At 43.7% G+C, this 21,672-nt stretch overlaps 1 protein-coding gene across 1 annotated transcript in view; it reads left to right on the forward strand.

Moving 5' to 3' along the window:
* Window positions 1–13,422, forward strand: part of uacab (uveal autoantigen with coiled-coil domains and ankyrin repeats b) — a 79,310-nt gene extending 65,888 nt beyond the window's left edge. Inside the window, exons 15-20 of the mRNA XM_079555137.1 lie at window positions 2,749–3,352; window positions 6,004–6,272; window positions 7,644–9,422; window positions 11,689–11,835; window positions 12,984–13,049; window positions 13,128–13,422. Coding sequence (XP_079411263.1) covers window positions 2,749–3,352; window positions 6,004–6,272; window positions 7,644–9,422; window positions 11,689–11,835; window positions 12,984–13,049; window positions 13,128–13,199 — 2,937 coding nt within the window. The 3' untranslated portion in view covers window positions 13,200–13,422. The remainder of the gene's footprint in view (window positions 1–2,748; window positions 3,353–6,003; window positions 6,273–7,643; window positions 9,423–11,688; window positions 11,836–12,983; window positions 13,050–13,127) is intronic.
* Window positions 13,423–21,672: the final 8,250 nt, after the last annotated feature.

Raw genomic sequence — 21,672 nt, forward strand, 5'->3', positions numbered from 1 at the left:
AGTGGGTTTTACGCTTGTTCCATTGGCATCAGCATTTGTATATTTATCTTCGATTAGACTCAAATTCAACGTAAAGAACCTTTATTCAAGCAATTTTAAGTCATTTGTCTCATTTAAGGTGGTATTTTTTCCAGTGTGGTGCTTTACTTTGGCCTAAAACTGGCGGCTTCAGCCCTCGGTCTTTTTACAATGAAAAAAACTGGCCCTCGGTTAAGAAAACGTGCCTACCCGTGTTCTATGATGTTACGGTCGGGAAACTGTGATGGTCACGGCCAAACCTTCAGCTCTTGATGTTGTTCATTGTGGACTTTGTGGAGCTGTTTTATTCGGATCATTACCGTTTGTAGAAGCCATTTGCTTTTAACTTACACTTTTTCACAGATGGTGTTAGGTTTTCCTTCAGAATTTGTCATCAATCCGTTCCTTGTTCCACCTGCAGTACAAACCCAAAGTGTTTTGTCTGGAGATGCAGCTGCACATACGTTTGTCATGTAGACTTTTTCTATTGAAAGGATAATAATATTACAACATTTTGTTCTCACTTGCACATTATTCTGAAATGAAAGTAAATCACTTTGAATATGGGGCAGGCACTTAGATAAGATGAGGATTATCTTCTTGCTTCGACCGCCTCCTTTTGAGTAGAGACGCTGATGGCTTTTCTTGACCAGTGATGTCGTGTGCATGGTCCAGGAGAGCTTCTCTGTGATGTGACAGGAGCTTCGTGCTGGTCACCTTCTCCACTGCAGCTCCGTTGATTGTTAGAGGAGGAGCTGGACCCGTGCTCTTCGAAAGTCCACAACAATCTCTTTGTCTTCTCCACATTTAGAGAGAGATTGTTCTGCACCACATGGTCAGACTGCTCACTCACTCACTCCTGTAGTTTGACTCGTCTCTGTTGCTGATGAAGCCCACCACTGTTGTGCAGTCATGGGTCAGCAGAGTGAACAGGAGGGGGCTCAGCACACAGCCTTGGGGAGCCCCCGTGTTCAGTGTGATGGTTCTGGAGGACTTGCTGCTTTGCTTTGTCTTTATTGTCATGTTTTCGTCACTTTTTGGTCTCTCTTGTTGATTTTAATTTGTTTTCATTGTTTTTTGTTGCTTTTCGGTTATTTTTGTTACATTTTTATTGCGTTTTCATCCTCGTTTTTGTCGCTCTTTTGATGTTTTTCTGTGCTCGGTTCAGGTGGGGGTTCAGAGGTTAAGTGTTGGACTGACTCTTCATGAAGCTCCTCCTTCTCCAAACTGACCTTTGCTCATTCAGGCCACAATGTTCTACAGAGAGTTTAGGCCAAACATTCAGACAAACCTCATGAGTTTTGGAGACGAAAAGACAGAGAAACATAAACAACTTTTGGGGGGGATGTTACGGGAATGTCTCATGTACTACTCTGCGTTCCAAATTATGATGCAAATGACATTTTTCTAAGATTTTCTAAATTGTCAACTCAAATGAGAGTCAGCATAATGTTCAAGTCTTTAACTGGTGGAGGATAATATGAATGTGTTTGGAAAATACCTCCCAGTGATAACAGTATTGTTTTTTTTAAATATAGTAAAAAACTGAAAATCTACTGTTCCAAATTATTATGCAACTCATTGTTTCAATACGTTTTAAAGCTTGTATTTAGCTGAATTTGCAGCTTTAGGAGGTCATACTTACTGAAGTCAAAAGCTGTTTAGATATTAGGTTTATGCACAACTGCAGCCTCTGGAGGGTCCGACACCTTGATGTTCGGGAGACTCCAGAGGCACCAGCAGCTTCAAATACCTGTTTTTGTAGCAGCTGTTCTCTTAATCTGATGTATTTGTCTGGCAGAAATCGTCCTCACTGTGCCTTTATCTGCACAATCATCCACAAATCTCTGATGATTAAGCTTTATCTTTCATGAAACATCGAAGGTTTTCATACCTCGACCAAGGCATTCAACTATTTCTTGTTTTTCATCAGCAGAGAGATCCTTTTTCTTTCCCATATTGCTTGAAAATTATGATCTGCTTAATAATGTGGAACGTCCTTTTTCAGTCGTTTTTCCCTTAACCCCTTAACTCCCACCTGAACCAAGCACATTTTCTCCACTTTGGTTTTACCCCAATCCAAAAGCTTCTGGAAAAAAGGTGTGAAAGTAGTGACAAAACTGAGACGAAAACAATGATGAAAATGTCACAAGAAATTGACAAAAATGTGACGAAAAAATGACAAAAATGTGACAAAAAAAATACAAAAAAAATACAAAAATGTGATAAAAATTTCACAAGAAAATTACAAAAAATTTGACCAAAAAATGACCAAAAAAATGACAAAAATGTGATAAAAAATGGACAAAAAAATGAGGCAAGAAAAATGACAAAAAAGTTACAAAAAAATGAGTAAAATACCCAACAAAAAAGTTATGGAAATAAAATCTGACGTGAGGTAAAAGATCTCTCGGTTCAGGCGGGAGTTAAGAGGTTAACTGGACTTAACCTGAAAACTAATCATCACAGGTCTCTGAGATTAATGTCAGTGATTCAAAGAGTCTGAGAAACAAAACCATCCATTTTTACCTTATGGAAACTTAGTGTAGTTAAGCTCAGCTTTATGCTCCCAGTCTTTTATTATTATTCGCACCATTAAATGTAATGTCATGTAACCTCATGGCCTTTGGAGATGATTTCATGGTCCCCTCGCTTCATTGTTCACATTAAAGTTTCACTGTAGCTCTGCACACAGAGGTTCTGTAATGCTCTCTCGGTTCCTCTGCTCAGATCGAGAGGACCTCGGTGTCGCGCTCGCTGTCCCGCGGCTCAGAGCGGGCCCAGGCGGCTCCCTCAGAGCTGGAGCCTCTGCGCCGCGAGCTGGAGCTGCTCAGGAGGAAGCAGCAGGTGTCGGAGGAGGAGACGGCCAGGCTCCAGTCCGCCCTCACCCGAAAGAGCCGCGAGTGTCAGGACCTGGCCCAGAGCCGCGACAGCGTCCAGAAACAGGCCGACCAGCAGATCCAGCAGCTGGAGGACGCCCTGGGGGACGTCCAGAAGAGGATGCTGGACTCCGAGTGCAAGGTCAAGCAGCTCCAGGCGCACGTGGTGGCCGTGAAGGAACATCTGGGCGGCCAGGCCAACGACGAGCTGCGCGCCCAGCTGCAGGACGTCAAAGCCAAGTACGAGGGGGCGTCGGCCGAGGTGGGACGGGTCCGGAACCGCCTCAAGCAGAGCGAGAAGGCCCTGGAGGAGTACAAGTCCAGCGAGAGTCAGCTGGCGGCGGAGGCGGAGCGACTCAACCACGAGCTGGGAGCCGTGAGCGCCGAGAGGGACGAGCTCGCGGAGACGCTGCTGACGATGGAGAGCCAGCTGCAGGAGACCAAGACCCGGCAAGGTACTATCACGATTACCATCACCACATTACTATCACCACATTACTATCACCACATTATTATCACCACACTACTATCACCACATTACTACCACCACATTACTATCACCACATTACTACCACCACATTACTATCACCACATTACTACCACCACATTACTATCACCACATTACTATCACCACATTACTACCACCACATTACTATCACCACATTACTATCACCACATTACTATCACCACATTACTATCACCACATTACTATCACCACATTATTATCACCACACTACTATCACCACATTACTATCACCACATTACTATCACCACATTACTATCACCACATTACTATCACCACATTACTATCACCACATTACCATCACCACATTACTATCACCACATTACTATCACCACATTACTATCACCACATTACTATCACCACATTACTATCACCACATTACTATCACCACATTACTACCACCACATTACTATCACCACATTACTACCACCACATTACTATCACCACATTACTATCACCACATTACTACCACCACATTACTATCACCACATTGCTACCACCACATTACTATCACCACATTACTACCACCACATTACTATCACCACATTACTATCACCACATTACTACCACCACATTACTATCACCACATTACTATCACCACATTACTATCACCACATTACCATCACCACACTACTATCACCACATTACTATCACCACATTACTATCACCACACTACTATCACCACACTACTATCACCACATTACTATCACCACACTACTATCACCACATTACTATCACCACACTACTATCACCACATTACTATCACCACACTACTATCACCACATTACTATCACCACATTACTATCACCACACTACTATCACCACATTACTATCACCACATTACTATCACCACACTACTATCACCACACTACTATCACCACACTACTATCACCACATTACTATCACCACACTACTATCACCACACTACTATCACCACATTACTATCACCACATTACTATCACCACATTACTATCACTACATTACTATCACCACATTACTATCACCACACTACTATCACCACATTACTATCACCACATTACTATCACCACACTACTATCACCACATTACTATCACCACATTACTATCACCACATTACTATCACTACATTACTATCACCACATTACTATCACCACACTACTATCACCACATTACTATCACCACATTACTATCACCACATTACTATCACTACATTACTATCACCACATTACTATCACCACATTACTATCACCACATTACTATCACCACATTACTATCACCACATTACTATCACCACACTACTATCACCACATTACTATCACCACATTACTATCACCACATTATTATCACCACACTACTATCACCACACTACTATCACCACGTTACTATCACCACATTATTATCACCACATTATTATCACCACATTACTATCACCACATTATTATCACCACAGTACTATCACCACACTACTATTGCCACACTACTATCACCACATTACTATCACCACATTACTATCACCACATTACTATCACCACACTACTATCACCACATTACTATCACCACATTACTATCACCACACTATCACCACATTACTAACACCACATTACTATCACCACATTACTATCACCACATTACTATCACCACACTACTACCACCACATTACTATCACCACATTACTATCACCACATTACTAACACCACACTACTATCACCACACTATCACCACATTACTAACACCACATTACTATCACCACATTACTATCACCACATTACTATCACCACACTACTATCACCACATTACTATCACCACATTACTATCACCACATTACTATCACCACACTACTACCACCACATTACTATCACCACACTACTATCACCACATTACTATCACCACATTACTATCACCACATTACTATCACCACATTACTATCACCACATTACTATCACCACATTACTATCACCACATTACTATCACCACATTACTATCACCACATTACTATCACCACATTACTATCACCACATTACTATCACCACATTATTATCACCACATTACTACCACCACATTACTATCACCACATTATTATCACCACATTACTAACACCACACTACTATCACCACATTACTATCACCACATTACTATCACCACATTACTATCACGATTACTATCACCACACTACTATCACCACATTACTATCACCACATTACTATCGCCACATTACTATCGCCACATTACTATCACCACATTATTATCACCACATTACTACCACCACATTACTATCACCACATTATTATCACCACATTACTAACACCACACTACTATCACCACACTACTATCACCACATTACTACCACCACATTACTATCACCACATTATTATCACCACATTACTAACACCACACTACTATCACCACATTACTATCACCACATTACTATCACCACATTACTATCACGATTACTATCACCACACTACTATCAGGATATGAGGAGAGGCTGCTGACGATGCGGTGCGTGACGTTCCCTCTATGGTGAAATGTTTGATTGTTTTCATCGTTATCGTAATCTTCCAGACTGTTGTTGACCATTGCCTGGTTTTCCCCTTCTCCAAAAAGGCAACACGGTCCCTGCTGAGAAGTTCGACAACATGAAGAACCTGCTGACCAACGCGGTGGACGAGAAGGAGCGGCAGCTGGCCGAGCTCCGGGAGGACTACGACCGCGTGCTGGAGGAGGTGGCCGACCTGCACAGGAAGGTGGACAGTCCGTCCAGCCAGAGCTCGGAGGAGGAGCTGAAGGTCCGGGCGGCGCTGGAGGAGCAGAACGCGTCGCTGAAGAAGAGGCTGCAGGAGGTGACGGCCAAGAGCCAGACGCTCATCCTGGAGGTGGGTCTGCACCACAAATACAGCTGAGTTTTCTCCACAGTGAGATCAATAAAGTCTGATCTCATCTGATTAGAAGATGTTTCATGGTTCATAACCAGTGTTGGACAAGTCACTTTAAAATGGTAAGAGAGATGGTATGAGTTACTATGAGTTACTATGAGTTACTATGAGTTACTATGAGTTACTATGAGTTACTATGAGTTACTATGTGTTACTATGTGTTACTATGTGTTACTATGTGTTACTATGAGTTACTATGAGTTACTATGAGTTACTATGAGTTACTAGGTGTTACTATGAGTTACTATGAGTTACTTTTTGCAAAACATATACTAAAAATAGAAATAATGTTGCAGAGCAAAAGTGCAGTCAGAGATAGAGGTAAGATTTTAGGCCCGACCCGGGTCAGGCCGAGATTACACACATGACAGTCGGGTTTGGGTCGGGTCAGGCTTCAAGATTATTTTTATATATATATATTTTACTGTCATTATAATCTCAAATCAAAATCTGATTCAAGTTAATTGCTCGGGTCGGCTTGGGCCGGGTGGGGCTTTATTTTTTGGGCCCGATCTTGGCTCTAGTCTGAGATGTCCTTTTCCTTCACTTTCTCCCACCCTCTCGTGTTTTGTTTGTTTTTTGACAACATTAACTGCAGACAGATCTTTACACCAGGGTCCAGCTTGATCTGGTGCTGCATTTTATTTGTTCATGCATTTAAATGCACTTGTAACTGGAGTTACTTGAAATGTAATGAATAATAAATTCTATATAATAATGTATTTTGTTTCAGTAATATATTTTTATATTCCTTAGTTACTGAACAAAGTAATATATAGGACTCCCTTGAAAAAGAGGTTTTTAATCTCAGTGGGACTTTACTGGTTAAGTACAAGGGGGTGGGACTAAATAAGGCTACACTTCATCCCACTCCTTTTGATCAAATGTTTTGTATTGTTGTGCATTACATGCATTTTTATTAAGTTCAAAATAAACTAAAACTAACACGATCAAAGACAGTTGATTAAACTAAGTTTAAAGTTGCCCTCAGAGACTCGGCAGCTTTAAGATGAACAGCTTCATGACAAACTGTAGCTGAACTAGAACGATCTGGACGGCTCAGTTCAATCCTCTGATGCTGTCGAGTGTTTAGACACAAAACAATGAAGTAAATCATCCTTTTGTGTTTATAATTGCTGCCACGTCTACTTTTTACATATGCAAATTAGTATTGATATTTAGAAAGTAGCCAATGAATAAAGATAAAAGTTTCCTCCCTGAGTTTCTTCGATCACTATGAAAAAGAGATTCTGAAAGTCTACAATCGTTTCTTTGCTGAAGTTGATTTTTAAAACTGATCTTTGTGCCCAGGTGGAGGAGAGCGAGGAGGAGCGTGACCTTCTCCGCGAGCAGCTGGACAAGCTGAGCTGCCGGATGGAGTCGGACTTCATCCCCGTCCAGCTGCACGAGGAGGCGCGGCACGGCATGGTCCAGGCTCTGGAGGAGCTCGAGGACAAACTGGTGGAGGCCAGCGAGCGCTACGGGAAAGCGGAGGCCCAAGTCCAGCTGCTGCAGACCGAGAAGTCCACTCTGCAGGACAACCTCCACAACCTCCAGGACACCAAGGAGCAGCACGTCAGCCGGGCGGACGAGCTGAAGGCCCAGAACGAGCGCTTGGCCGAACAGCTGGAGCAGCTGCGGAGAAGGTGCTCGGAGAGGGACGTGGAGTGTGTCCGGCTGAGCACGCAGAGCCAGGCGCTGCAGAAGAGCCTGGACGGAGACTACGTACCGAGGCGGCAGGTGGAGGACACGGAGACGGAGCTGACCACGACCATCGAGCGGCTGAAGTCTCACGTGTCCGAGCTGGAGGCCGCGAGGAACGAGCACAGAGAAGAGTTGCAGAAGGTGACGGAAGGAAACGACAAGTTGAAAGGCGAGCTGGAAAGAGTCAGGCTGGAGGTGTCGAGGGGCTACGTCAGCGAGAGCGAGCACAACGCGGTGGCGGACGGCTTGAAGAAGGCGGCGGTGGAGGCGGAGAACCGGGCCAACAGGGCGTCGGAGATGTACGTGTCGGCGCAGGAGGAGACCAGAAAGCTGACGCAGGAGCTGGAGCTGCAGAAACGAGAACTGGACACCATCCAGGAGGCGATCCAGGCCAAGTTTGTCCCGAGGAACGTCCTGAAGGAGAAGGAGCGGGTGTACGAGGAGCGGCTGGAGGAGCTCGCCGAGAAGCTGCGCGAGACGGAAGGCAAGTACAACGAGGAGAAGACGAGCGGGGAGAGCGCCAAACGCGAGAGGGAGCGGCTGGAGTCGGCTCACCAGAGACTGGACTTGGTTAGCACGGAGAAGCAGAAGGAGCTGGAGGAGGAGTTCAGCGGGAAACTCCGAGCACTCACCGTGAAGATGCAGACCGCGGAGGAGGAGCGAGACGAGGCGGAGCGTCAGAAGGCGGAGCTGCAGCAGGAGAGCGAGGTCAGCAAGGCGCAGATGGAGAACCTGCAGGAGCGGCTGAAGTCGGAGCTCGCCCGCATCGCCACCTACGACGGCGAGCTCAAGGCGCTCAACGAAACGGTCCGGCAAGCGCAAGCCGACTGCAAGAAGGCGAGGGCGGCCCAGCAGGACGAGGCCCAGAGGGTCTGCGTCCTCCAGAGGGAGCTCCAAGAGAGGAACGAGGAGCAGCAGCAGCAGGTTCTACGCATCAAGGACAGTCTGGAGGCCGAGGTGGAGGCGCTGAAGCTGGCGCTGAAGGAGGAGGAGGAGAACAACGCGCAGAGGACGGAGGACATCGCCGCGCTGCAGTCGGAGCTGCTGCAGGCGACGCAGGCCCTGGAGGAGCTGCGGCACAAGGGCGACAACATCAACCAGCTGCAGAAGGACAAGCAGGGTTTGACGGAGGAGGTGTCCGGGGTGCGGGAGAAGCTCCTGCTGCTGTCCGAGGAGGTGCAGGACGCCCGGGAGGACGCGGCGTTGGCCCGAGAGCACGAGCGCAAGGCCAAGACGGAGATGAGCGCCGTGCAGGAGAAGGGGCGGGCCATCGAGAAGGAGGTCCTGGAGCTGAAGGAGAGGTACGACCAGAGCCTGAGCACCATCAGGGAGCTGCAGAAGAGGATCCAGGCTTCAGCCCAGCAGACCGAGGCCAAGGACAAGAAGGTAAGAGAAGCTTCCAAGCAGCGCCATGGGAGAGGTTGTAGGACCAGCAGTTTCACCGTTTCATTAAAAACAAAGACCAGATCAAAAAGGGGGAATAACAATAATAGAATAATTGTAAACCTCGGGCTGGAGATGTGGCAGAAAAGAAGCATGAAAATAACATAGATAAGAAGGACTTTTTTTTATCACTTCCATCGTCCTCTGTCTCCTCCAAACACCTCCTACTCCTATACGAGCGTCATACTGTAGGTGTCAGTGTTGGGATGTTTCCTGTGAACATGTAGAACAGATTTCACCTGTGGAGTTTCCTTCATACCTCTGTGGTCCTGTGGAGTTCCCTTTACACCTCTGTGGTCCTGTGGAGTTCCCTTTATCCCTCTGTGGTCCTGTGGAGTTCCCTTTACACCTCTGTGGTCCTGTGGGGTTCCCTTTATACCTCTGTGGTCCTGTGGAGTTTCCTTTATCCCTCTGTGGTCCTGTGGAGTTTCCTTTATACCTTTGTGGGACTGTGGAGTTTCCTTTATCCCTCTGTGGTCCTGTGGAGTTCTCTTTATACCTTTGTGGGACTGTGGAGTTCTCTTTATACCTCTGTGGTCCTGTGGAGTTCTCTTTACACCTCTGTGGTCCTGTGGAGTTCTCTTTACACCTCTGTGGTCCTGTGGAGGTTCCTTTAACCTCTGTGGTCCTGTGGAGTTCTCTTTATCCCTCTGTGGTCCTGTGGAGTTCTCTTTATCCCTCTGTGGTCCTGTGGAGTTTCCTTTACACCTCTGTGGTCCTGTGGAGGTTCCTTTAACCTCTGTGGTCCTGTGGAGTTCTCTTTATCCCTCTGTGGTCCTGTGGAGTTCTCTTTATCCCTCTGTGGTCCTGTGGAGTTTCCTTTATCCCTCTGTGGTCCTGTGGAGTTTCCTTTATCCTTCTGTGGTCCTGTGGAGTTCCTTTTATCCCTCTGTGGTCCTGTGGAGTTCCCTTTACACCTCTGTGGTCCTGTGGAGTTCCCTTTAACCTCTGTGGTCCTGTGGAGTTCTCTTTATCCCTCTGTGGTCCTGTGGAGTTTCCTTTAACCTCTGTGGTCCTGTGGAGTTCCCTTTAACCTCTGTGGTCCTGTGGAGTTCCCTTTAACCTCTGTGGTCCTGTGGAGTTCCCTTTAACCTCTGTGGTCCTGTGGAGTTTCCTTTATCCCTCTGTGGTCCTGTGGAGTTTCCTTTAACCTCTGTGGTCCTGTGGAGTTCCCTTTAACCTCTGTGGTCCTGTGGAGTTTCCTTTATCCCTCTGTGGTCCTGTGGAGTTTCCTTTAACCTCTGTGGTCCTGTGGAGTTCTCTTTATCCCTCTGTGGTCCTGTGGAGTTCTCTTTATCCCTCTGTGGTCCTGTGGAGTTTCCTTTATCCCTCTGTGGTCCTGTGGAGTTCTCTTTATCCCTCTGTGGTCCTGTGGAGTTTCCTTCATCCCTCTGTGGTCCTGTGGAGTTCCCTTTATACCTCTGTGGTCCTGTGGAGTTTCCTTTAACCTCTGTGGTCTGTGGAGTTCCCTTTATCCCTCTGTGGTCCTGTGGAGTTCCCTTTATCCCTCTGTGGTCCTGTGGAGTTTCCTTTAACCTCTGTGGTCCTGTGGAGTTTCCTTTAACCTCTGTGGTCTGTGGAGTTTCCTTTATACCTCTGTGGTCTGTGGAGTTTCCTTTATACCTCTGTGGTCCTGTGGAGTTTCCTTTATCCCTCTGTGGTCCTGTGGAGTTTCCTTTAACCTCTGTGGTCTGTGGAGTTTCCTTTATACCTCTGTGGTCCTGTGGAGTTTCCTTTATCCCTCTGTGGTCCTGTGGAGTTCCCTTTAACCTCCGTGGTCCTGTGGAGTTTCCTTTAACCTCTGTGGTCCTGTGGAGTTCCCTTTATCCCTCTGTGGTCCTGTGGAGTTCTCTTTTTTCCGTCTGTGGTCCTGTGCAGTTTCCTTTATCCCTCTGTGGTCCTGTGGAGTTTCCTTCATAACTCTCTGGTCCTGTGGAGTTCTCTTTATCCCTCTGTGGTCCTGTGGAGTTCCCTTTAACCTCTGTGGTCCTGTGGAGTTTCCTTTATCCCTCTGTGGTCCTGTGGAGTTTCCTTTAACCTCTGTTGTCCTGTGTAGTTTCCTTTATCCCTCTGTGGTCCTGTGTAGTTCTCTTTATCCCTCTGTGGTCCTGTGGAGTTCTCTTTATCCCTCTGTGGTCCTGTGGAGTTCTCTTTATCCCTCTGTGGTCCTGTGGAGTTCTCTTTAACCTCTGTTGTCCTGTGGTTTCAGATCACGGAGCTGCTGACAGACGTGGAGCGGCTGAAACAGGCTCTGAACGGCCTGTCCCAGCTGGCCTACACCAACGCCCCCAAGAGGAGCTCCCAGCACACGGAGAGTCTGCAGAACCAGGTCAAGAGCCTCCAGCAGCAGCTGGCTGTAAGTGTTTCCCACACACAGATCTTCATGCAGGTCCACACTCGTCCACGTCAGGCACCGCTCCAGAGCAGACACGCCAAACTCTGGGCTCATGTCGCCGCCTGCTGTCGCCGCTGCTCCTCGCTGCTCCTCGCTGCTCCTCGCTGCTCCTCGCTGCTCCTCGCTGCTCCTCGCTGCTCCTCGTGGGGCGCAACGATTTTTTTTCCAAGCGATATTGTTTACCATTAATTACTTTCACTTGCACATCACTAAAACAGAGCCTGAACTGAGACAATGTTATTAATATTTACAACTGACTTATTAAAGTACTTTTCAGTGAAGGTATTCAAATCGTCTTCTGTACTGGTGGTTGAAGTCTCCAACGTTTCGCCTCTCATCCAAAAGGCTTCGTCAGTGAAAACTAAAGTTCTGTTCAGCTTGCAGCCTAGATAAAGACCAAAGTTGGGGTAGGCCCGGTCCCTCCCCAGGAACCACCGGTACCCACCCTGTGAGTAAACACTCTGGTCTGAACAGAACTTTAGTTTTCACTGACGAAGCCTTTTGGATGAGAGGCGAAACGTTGGAGACTTCAACCACTGAGTACAGAAGACGATTTGAATACCTTAACTAAAGACGGATAACTCCTGTACGACTGAGAGCCTACACAGACATCTTGCTTATTAAACTATTACTTACTTTTAAGTCTTTTATATAAATGTGGGCCTTTCAGAATTATATTTCACACGGTTATAAGTGTATTCTGTAATATTTTTAGTAAATAGCCTGATTTATTTGTTGTTATTTGCATCTTAATTGTGTTTTAGTCGGTGGTTGTGAGATAAGTTCTTCATCCTAAACATAAGCTCCTTTAGGTTCTATGTTTAAGAGTTTCTGTGATCATCAGAGCGAGGAGCAGCGCCGAGGCTAAAGCTAACGGAGAAAAGAGCAATAGTCCTTTAGCTGAATCATAAACACTGATATTTTGCACGTGGCGGAGCTCATTCCACCGTCTCTCACTGCCACATTCACTTCTATGAGCCGCAGCATCAGCTACAGGGCCAACATCTCGTATCTCTGTGATTTGGACGTCGCGTTGTGTAATATCGAGATGAAATTGCAAATGCACTTCATGGTTCAGCCTTTTCTCACCTCGTCTCCCTCTGTTTCAGGACGCTGAGAGGCAGCACAGAGAGGTGGTTTCCATTTACCGCACTCACCTCCTCAGTGCAGCACAGGTGAGTCTCTCATTACAGCATGGTGCTAAACTTCTGATTCTAACACACTGTATGATAACGCCCGGTCTCCTCCTCCAGGGCCACATGGACGAGGACGTCCAGGCCGCGCTGCTGCAGATCATCCGCATGAGGCAGGAGTTCGTTTGCTGAAGCTCAAACCAAAGAGACTTTTCAAAGACCCTGCTGGAGTTCCCCCCTGTAGAAGCCTGTGGAGCCGCCGCTGCCTGTGTGTGTGTGTGTGTGCGTGCGTGTGCGTGTACGTGTGCATGTGTGGACACGAGAGTCACGTTCAGATCTCACCGCCGTCTCCGTGGAAAGTGGTTCTGCTCAAAGTCACATTCCCCCTCGACCAGCTCATCTCCGTGTGAAGGTCCAAATCCTCAGCGTTTTGCAGAAGGTCTCACGTCCAGCTCCACAAACGCGCCTCAAATGCTTCTTGTTCGAGGGAAGACGTTCATATTTCAATCTTGTAAAAAAAAAAAATGCATTCAGAGGATTTTCCCAAAGCCGTGATCGAGGTGATTTCACGAGCTCGACTTGGGAAACTCTATAACTGTAAGAAAGTGCCTGAGCTGCTGCTGATCAGGCTCCACAGACTGTATATATGATCATAAGGTTATATGTCGGGATGCACCGATCCAGCACCGGACAAAACACTGGCGTTCTAAGAAGTTAAAGCAGCACTAAGTAACTTGTTTACCTTCATAAATCCTTCCCGTAGTCCCTGTGGGGGTAATACAAGTGTTAATGGGATGATTGGGGGGTCTTTATCGCCCCCTGGTGTCTCTGGACAGAAAACCACAATTGTAGCTTTCCTGTACACAATAATGGAATCGGGAAGAAGAGGCTAACAGGCTAACGGGCAAAGCTAACTGTGGGCTAGCACCACTTAAACAGTATTTACAGCCAAGTTTGAGTGAAAAAAAGTATCTCCTTTGTGTAATTGCTTATGGCCTCTAGGGGCAGGAGTTACTTAGTGCTGCTTTACATTGATAACATTGAATTTGATGCATTTATGACTGAGAACAGGTTATGTGAGTGAACTTTCGCCAAATATAAAGATACTTTAACTGAAGTTATTCTAAACGCTAGTCCCATTGAACAGAAGGGGGTCCCAGATGTTGGTCTGGTGATATTGGGGGTTCATGTGTCACTCGTCATGGGCAAAATCTGAGGTCCTATAAAGCAGTGACTCCTTTATCGACCCAAAATCATCTCAGGCCCCCCCCCGCCCCCATCCAACAACAACTATACTGGTTTAAAGTAGTATAGTATTTGTTTAATAGAGCAGCTTTGGGCCTGTAGCACTTCTGAGGCCCCCACTTTGGGCCCCCTGATCTAAAGTAAGAAAATAAAATGGCCGCTGCTGGATCGGCCGAGTGTTTGTTTGAGTTTATGAAATGACGTTACAGAATAAGTGATGGAACATACTTGTAACGATCAGGTCATTTTATCTGCCTTGTTCATATTAATGTTCCTAAACTCAAACTTTTCACCTTAAAGGGACTATACGGAGTTTAAAAATGTTCAAACTAAGTATTTTTTTAGAATGAGTTCAGACCTGTTCACCACGACTGCCTCTGAAATCCTGTCGCTCAGAAAGTGCCGTCATGCACGAGCTTATATAATATAGGAGGTGCAGCTACACGTATGACCTGAGGTGGCAGTAGTGAGTGTCAAATGACCAACTTGCATCTAGTCTCTGTAACTCGCCAACTTTATCGTATCAGAGGTAAAACATCTGGATCGGTGCATCTCTGGTCATTATTACGCTGCACATGACCGTCGAAACACAATCATATTCAATATTTTACGATCTCTTCTTTGACATTCGAGCTTCTGTACAAACCGGTGTCCTCGGCTCCGCCCCTCTGCTGAACTCTCTCCTCTCCTCTGCTGAACTCTCTCCTCTCCTGAACTCTCCTCTCCTCTCTCCTCTCTTCTTCTGGCGTGAGTGAAGCGTGTCCTTGCCTTTGCTGTGGTTCTGGTTCCTGCTCGTTGGAACCGGAGCGCCCTCTAGCGGTCAGACTTGGCAGGCCAAGCTGATCCAGAGTCCTGTGAGGCGTTCAGGCGGCTCGGGGGGGGCGCGGCCGCTGCTCTGTGGAAACACTGGACTTTAAACCAAAACCATGAACTATGACCTTTCAGTCACGAAAGTCAGGCAGGCTCAGCGTTGTTTAGAGAAGTCCATTGGAAAGATTTTATCTCAGAATATTGGAAAAGAATGTACAGTTTCTGATCATTGGACTCTGAGGGACTGATGAGGTCATTAATGTATCGACTCCCCATAACTTTAAAGGCTTTAGCGTCTCGTAAACAGACATTTCTGTGACGGTGACCCTGCAAAATGTCAAATGTGCACATAAACGGTGGGGAAACTGGGAAGCTACAGATGCATTAGGGAAGTTAGGAATGAGTTTGGACACAAGTAACATTTAGCTGCTCCTCTTTCAGTGTTTGCTATGAAGAAATACAGTATAGTGCCTTAGTGTGTTTCAGTCTGTTTATTTCCCCAAACAGCAGAGCCTTTTATTATTTACGTTCTTCCCAGTCCAGTAAAAAAAAAAAGAGTTGGGGTTGGGATCGATTTTGCAGTCACGTGGTCGGGAGCCGGGCGGGTTACCTCTGGAGCTAAACAAGTGCTACATACATTATAGGAGAGGTCTCATTTCAGAGTAATATGAAGAAAAAAAAAAAAAAAACATCAATAAAACCATCCTTCATTTCACTGACTAAAATATTTCGTTAGTCAGCCATTTTTTTGCAGACTAAAATTAGACTAAATTAAAGCAGAACTAACTTAATAAATCCTCCCCGTAGTCCCTGTGGGGGTAATACAAGTGTTAATGGGATGATTATGGGGGTCTTTCATCTCCTCCTGGTGTCTCTTTCCCCAATACACACTAATGCAATCACGAAGAAGAAGCTAATGGGCTAACGGGCAAAGCTAACTGCGGGCTAGCGCCACTTAAACAGTATTTACAGCCAAGTTTGAGTGAAAACCGTGATCTCCATTGTGTAACTGGATGAACAATATCCCTCTGTCCCTTTGTCTTTTCTGTCAGCGTAGGATTCACTCTCACGGCCTCTAGGGGCACGAGTTTGCTGCTTTAAAACTGTGTCTTATTTTAATCAAATCAAATATCATTTTAGTCAAAGATAAAAATTAAAATTAAAAGAGACTAAAGTCATCCAAACTCTCATCATTTAGATCCACTGACAAGGGAGCTTTGTTCATGACGGACCCTGATTAAATATGAATAATATTAATATGAACGAAATGTTATAAATTAGATCTAGTTGAAGAGATTTATTTCACTAAATCTTGACTAAAACTAAATGAAAATATGTCAGATTGAATATGAATGTAGTCGCTTCATTCACACAGTTTAATTGTGAGGCGTTACGTTAGCGTTTCTTGGATGTCGTCACTTCGTAGCTCGGGCTCGGCTCCGGAAACGGTTTAGGCTCTGCTGGTGTCGGGAAAGTGAAAGCACCAAAAGCAGGAAGGGGAAGATCTTCTCTTTAGATCCAGGTTTTGCTGCTGTTGGTCCAGGTTTAAAGTGTTTAAAGTGAACTCTCAGTCCTCCACAGAGCGGCGTCCGTGGCCCCCCCGTGGGCGTGGCCTCCGTGGCCCCGCCTCCGCCCGCCCTGACGGAGTAGCGTAGCTCGTTGACTCGTGCCTTTTACTTGACATGTTTTTTCATAGCTTTGTACTGACTTTGATATTGTTGTGATGAATTCAGCAGGACTGGACGTAGACGGCACTCCCCCCCCCCCCCCCTCAGTCACTCACTCACTCACCGCTCTCAGAACCGCCGTTTTTATACGAAAGGAAACAATAAAGCTCATGTTTTAGCAGATACTGAATGGAAGAAGGACTCGTGTCTAACTGTGGGTCAGATTCGTCCTGAAACATCTGTACTGAGACTAACACTAAGTCAATAAAAGTGCCTAACATAGAAGTGACTGTGTCTGCGCGTTTCTGTCACGGAACATGAACTCTTTTTTTTTTTTTTTTTTTTTTTTTTTTTTTTTGTGGTGATGATGATGATTTTTATCATCATTTGTATCATGATTAATAATAATAATAATCCAGCCATCAAAGTGACGCTGTTTGTTTTTTTTTTTTGTTTTTTTTAATATTGTTTTTATTATGCAATTAAAACATTAGCACAATGGCAGGGCAGACAGACATCTGGTCTTCCATCCAAGTAAACAAGAGTAAACAATGTCCCCTAACAATAGGGGGAGGGGAAAGAAAACCAAAATGTACATTCCCCTTCAATTTACAAACACTTTTTTTCTTTATTACATATAAGACAAGGGACATTGACAAGACAAACAATTTAGACAAATAACACAAAAGACTAGACACAAACAAGACGAGAAAAAACAGACAAAAAACAAACAAACAAAAAAACAGACGAAAAACAAAACAAACAAAAAGAAAAATAACTCATTCATTCACACATTCACACAAAAAACGCACACGTTACACTGGTGGTGCTTCTTTGAATGAACTGTAAAAGAAAAAAAAAGGAAAAAAGAAGAAGTTTAGCATTACAAATTAGAATTAGCAACCACTAAAAAAGGAAAAAAAAAAAAAAAAAGAGTTAATCTGAGCTAGAGTTGGGGCAGTTACAGGGCATCAAATATTGCTTTCCACACCGAGTTGAACTGTTTTTGTTTATTATGATCTACTGACATAGTTTCCTCAATGTTTAAATAATATTTCATTAAGTTTTTCCATTTATCCAACCCTGGGGTATCTGTGCTTTTCCAGTTTTGTAACAGCAGCTTCTTATAGACTAATGAGGAAAGTATTAATTGCCATCCCATAGGATATTTCATTTTTGTCACATTTTGGAGTAAGCAGGCTTCAGGTGTGAATACAAATCTCTGCTTACAGATGTTAGAGCCATTTCTCAATATCAAACCAGGTTTTCTTTATTTTGTCACAGTACCAAAATGAGTGAGTTAGCTGGTCATTATTACCGCACTTTAAGCAGGTGGGGGGGGAGGATGCATCAAACTTGTGAATTTTATCCCTACTATAATAAATTCTAGTCATCAATTTATATTGAATCAATCTAAGATTTTCATTGGTTGTGGCTTTATATGTTAGATTTAAGCACTCCTTCCATTTTGTTTTGGCATTGAAGTCCTTTATATCCCTGTCCCAGTTTTCATATATTTTACTTAACAAATCACAGCTGATTACAGCATTGTTGAGATAATCATAAATAACACTTATACATTTTTTCTTTTTCTTACTTTGTTCCAAAAGGGTCTTTATCTTTTCTGGAACATCATTCTCTATATCACAGTTCTCTTTGATCCAATTTTTTAACTGCATATATTTAAATATCTCTGAGTTTTTTAGTTTAAATTTAACCTTCAATGTGTCAAATGTTGATATATTACTTGAGCTAGTAATATCTGACAGTGCTTCAATCCCTCCATCCATCCAAGTTTTCCACATTAATTTAGTACCCTGAATTTTAATAGACGGATTATTCCAAATCTTAATATGTGTTGGAGTACCGATCTCCATCCCCAAAATCTGCTTGGTTTTTTTCCACATATTTAAAGTACTGTTGATAACAAAGTTATCAGTCTTTACTTTTTTCTTGGAGAACACGATAGATAATAAAGTGTGTGGTTGTAGTTGATGATTTTCAATATCCAGCCATTGGTCTTCATTAGTGCTATTAATAATACGGTCAATATAAAACATCTGAGCTGCAATCTGATACAGTTCCATATTAGGGAGATTTAACCCTCCTTCCCGTTTGGGGCAAAACAATAGGTTTCTTTTTATTCTTGGGGTTTTTCCAGCCCAAATGAAAGATGAAATTATCAAATTTATTTCCTTGAAAAAGGCTTTTGGTGGTGTCAGCGGAATACACTGAAACAGGTAAATAAACTTAGAAAGCCACATCATCTTTATCAAATTTATTCTACCAATTAGGTTCAACTTAAGATCATTGTAGTTATTGAGGCTATGTTTTAGGTTATTTTTCAGTGTTAAAAAGTTACTCTTGTACAATTGTTTTTTATTTGCACTGATGTAACAACCTAAATATTTAATTTTACAACTTTGTACCTTAAATTGTTTAAATGTCTCTGGGTTTATTCGTTTTTTGCCAGTAGTCAAGATTTCAGTTTTACCCATGTTAATTTTGTAACCGGAGTTTTTTGAGAATTGACTCATTATATTGATTACACTAGGGATTGAAGTGTCCACATCGCTTAGATACAACAACAGATCATCAGCAAATAAGCTTAGTTTATATTCGTTTTTGCCTATAGTAATACCGGTTATGTTATCTGTCTGTCTTATTTTTTCAGCCAGGGGTTCGATTGCCATCGCGAACAGTGCGGGCGATAACGGACAGCCTTGAGCAGTGCCGCGGCTTAACGAAAATGCCTCAGAAAGAACGCCATTAGTATAAACTTGTGCTTTGGGGGCTCTATATACAGTTTTAATCATATCAATAAATTCTGTTGGGAATTCAAATGTTTCAAGTACTTTATACAAATATGACCATTCAAGGCGATCAAATGCTTTTTCCGCATCGACCGCCATCAAAGTCAAATCCATATGATGTTTTTTTGCATATTGTGTTAAAGATATACATGTTCTAACATTAGTTCTAAGATCCCTATTAGGAATAAACCCAGCTTGGTTATGGTGAATGATGCTAGGTAGGATTGGTGCCAATCTATTATTCATTACTTTTGTTATGATTTTCTTGTCACAATTGATTAAACTGATAGGCCTGAAATCGGAAGTCTTATTACACTCACGACCTGGTTTTGGTATCACAGAAATAGTTGAAAGGTACATAGTCTCTGGCAGCTTTTGCTGATAAACAAATGAGTTTACAACTTCCAGGAACAAAGGTCTAATATTTGACCAAAATGTTGAGTAATATTTGACCAAAATGTTGAGTAACGGAACATGAACTCATGACGCTCTCAGGGCCAAACAGGAAGATCGATAACGACAATGAAGCAAACATCAGGAATATGAAAAAGACAATTGTCCTGAACAGACTACAAAAGGAAAAAAAAACACATTTTACCTTCATTTCATTCACAATTTTTTTCCCCCAATTATTATTTTTTCAAATGTCCAGCCATGTTTTCTCCCTCCTCTTTTTAAAAATGTTCTCCCAGGTTTTCCTCAATGTTTCAGTGGTGCAGATGGTGAGGGGGTAACGTTTTTTGTTTAACGATGCCTTAACGGTACTTTTTTCGATACCAATGTTTTAACTGAATGAAAATATTGTGTAGAAAACACCATTATTATTCAACACAACAGAAAGAACTCAGGCGCAGCAGCGTCACCTGTAACTGTGTTTGAGCAGAAGTTCCACTGAAGCAGTGATGAAGAGTTGCTGCAGAGACAGATCCACATCAGGACAGTTTTACTGAAGAGAAACCTTTCTAAACTCACTGAGCTGCTCCACAAAGTGAAAACAACTTCACACAGATCTTTACCTGGTGCGAGCGCTCACTCTGTCACTGATGATGTGTTTGATTTCCTCCTCGGAGCAGCTGGAGTTGAGCAGAGTGAACCACCTGCTCCTCCTGGTGAAGGGCGTCTGTCCTGTTGTCGCTGCTCTTATGATTTATAGTTTGCCTAAAAACTCAAGTGTCTTATTCAGTCCTGGTTTAGTCTTGGTTTACAACCGGTTTAGTTCAGCCCTGAGTTTAAGTGTAGCCGGAGACCGCGGCTCTGCCAACTGTAATAATGACCAAAGTTTTAGTTAATACGTTACAGCCTTGCTTTCATTTGTGCTGAAGCTCATTATCTGCTCACACTTTATTTAGACTCACTACAGTTTATATATTGACGTCTGGAGAGGAAAGAACCGAAAGTTGGCACTGAAAGAATATTTGCTTTTCAGTCGGTACCATTTAACGGTGCTCCTCCTACAGTTGTAGAGCGGGTCGTCTCTGGCCTCACAGTAAGTGAGGAACTCAGTTATTTATATTTAGTTTCTCTCCTGAAGGACACTGAGCTTCACCACAGAAGTCTCACACATCCAGGAAACTATTTTACATCTTCATTATGGCAGTTTTTAGGATTTTTTTTTAATAATAATTTTGGATCATGTTTCTCTGGTCGTCTCATGAGGCACAGTTTAATATGAAAGACTCACATGTGTCATGTATGTCATGTAGAGATAGATTTTGATGAAGTCCTTTTGATCAGGTGGATTATCTCGGGTGAATATCACCGCGTTAGTGACGGGGTTATGAGTTTGAGCGACAGTGTTTCTAGGGTTAATAAAAGAAATATGAAATAAGATTCTGCACAAGCCACACTTTATAAAAGTGATAGATCCATGTTGTCGTCCCCACAGCTCAGGCACATGTCAGTGTGTCAAAGTAAACGGATTAAATGAAGACAGTTTGTGCTTTTGCTTCATTTTAGTAGAAACATAAGCCACATGGATCATTTGCTGCTGTAGCTTTAAGAAACAGCTGTTGAAATAAAATAACACTAAAGCGAAATGTGAAGGAACATCTGGATTTTTCTTTTTTTTTCTCCTTAAATGTCTTTATTTGGACACGATGTTGTTGCATATGTAATACAGTAGGGGGCGAC

Source organism: Gobius niger, assembly GCF_951799975.1.
Source record: "Gobius niger genome assembly, chromosome: 4".
Lineage (NCBI taxonomy): Eukaryota > Metazoa > Chordata > Actinopteri > Gobiiformes > Gobiidae > Gobius > Gobius niger.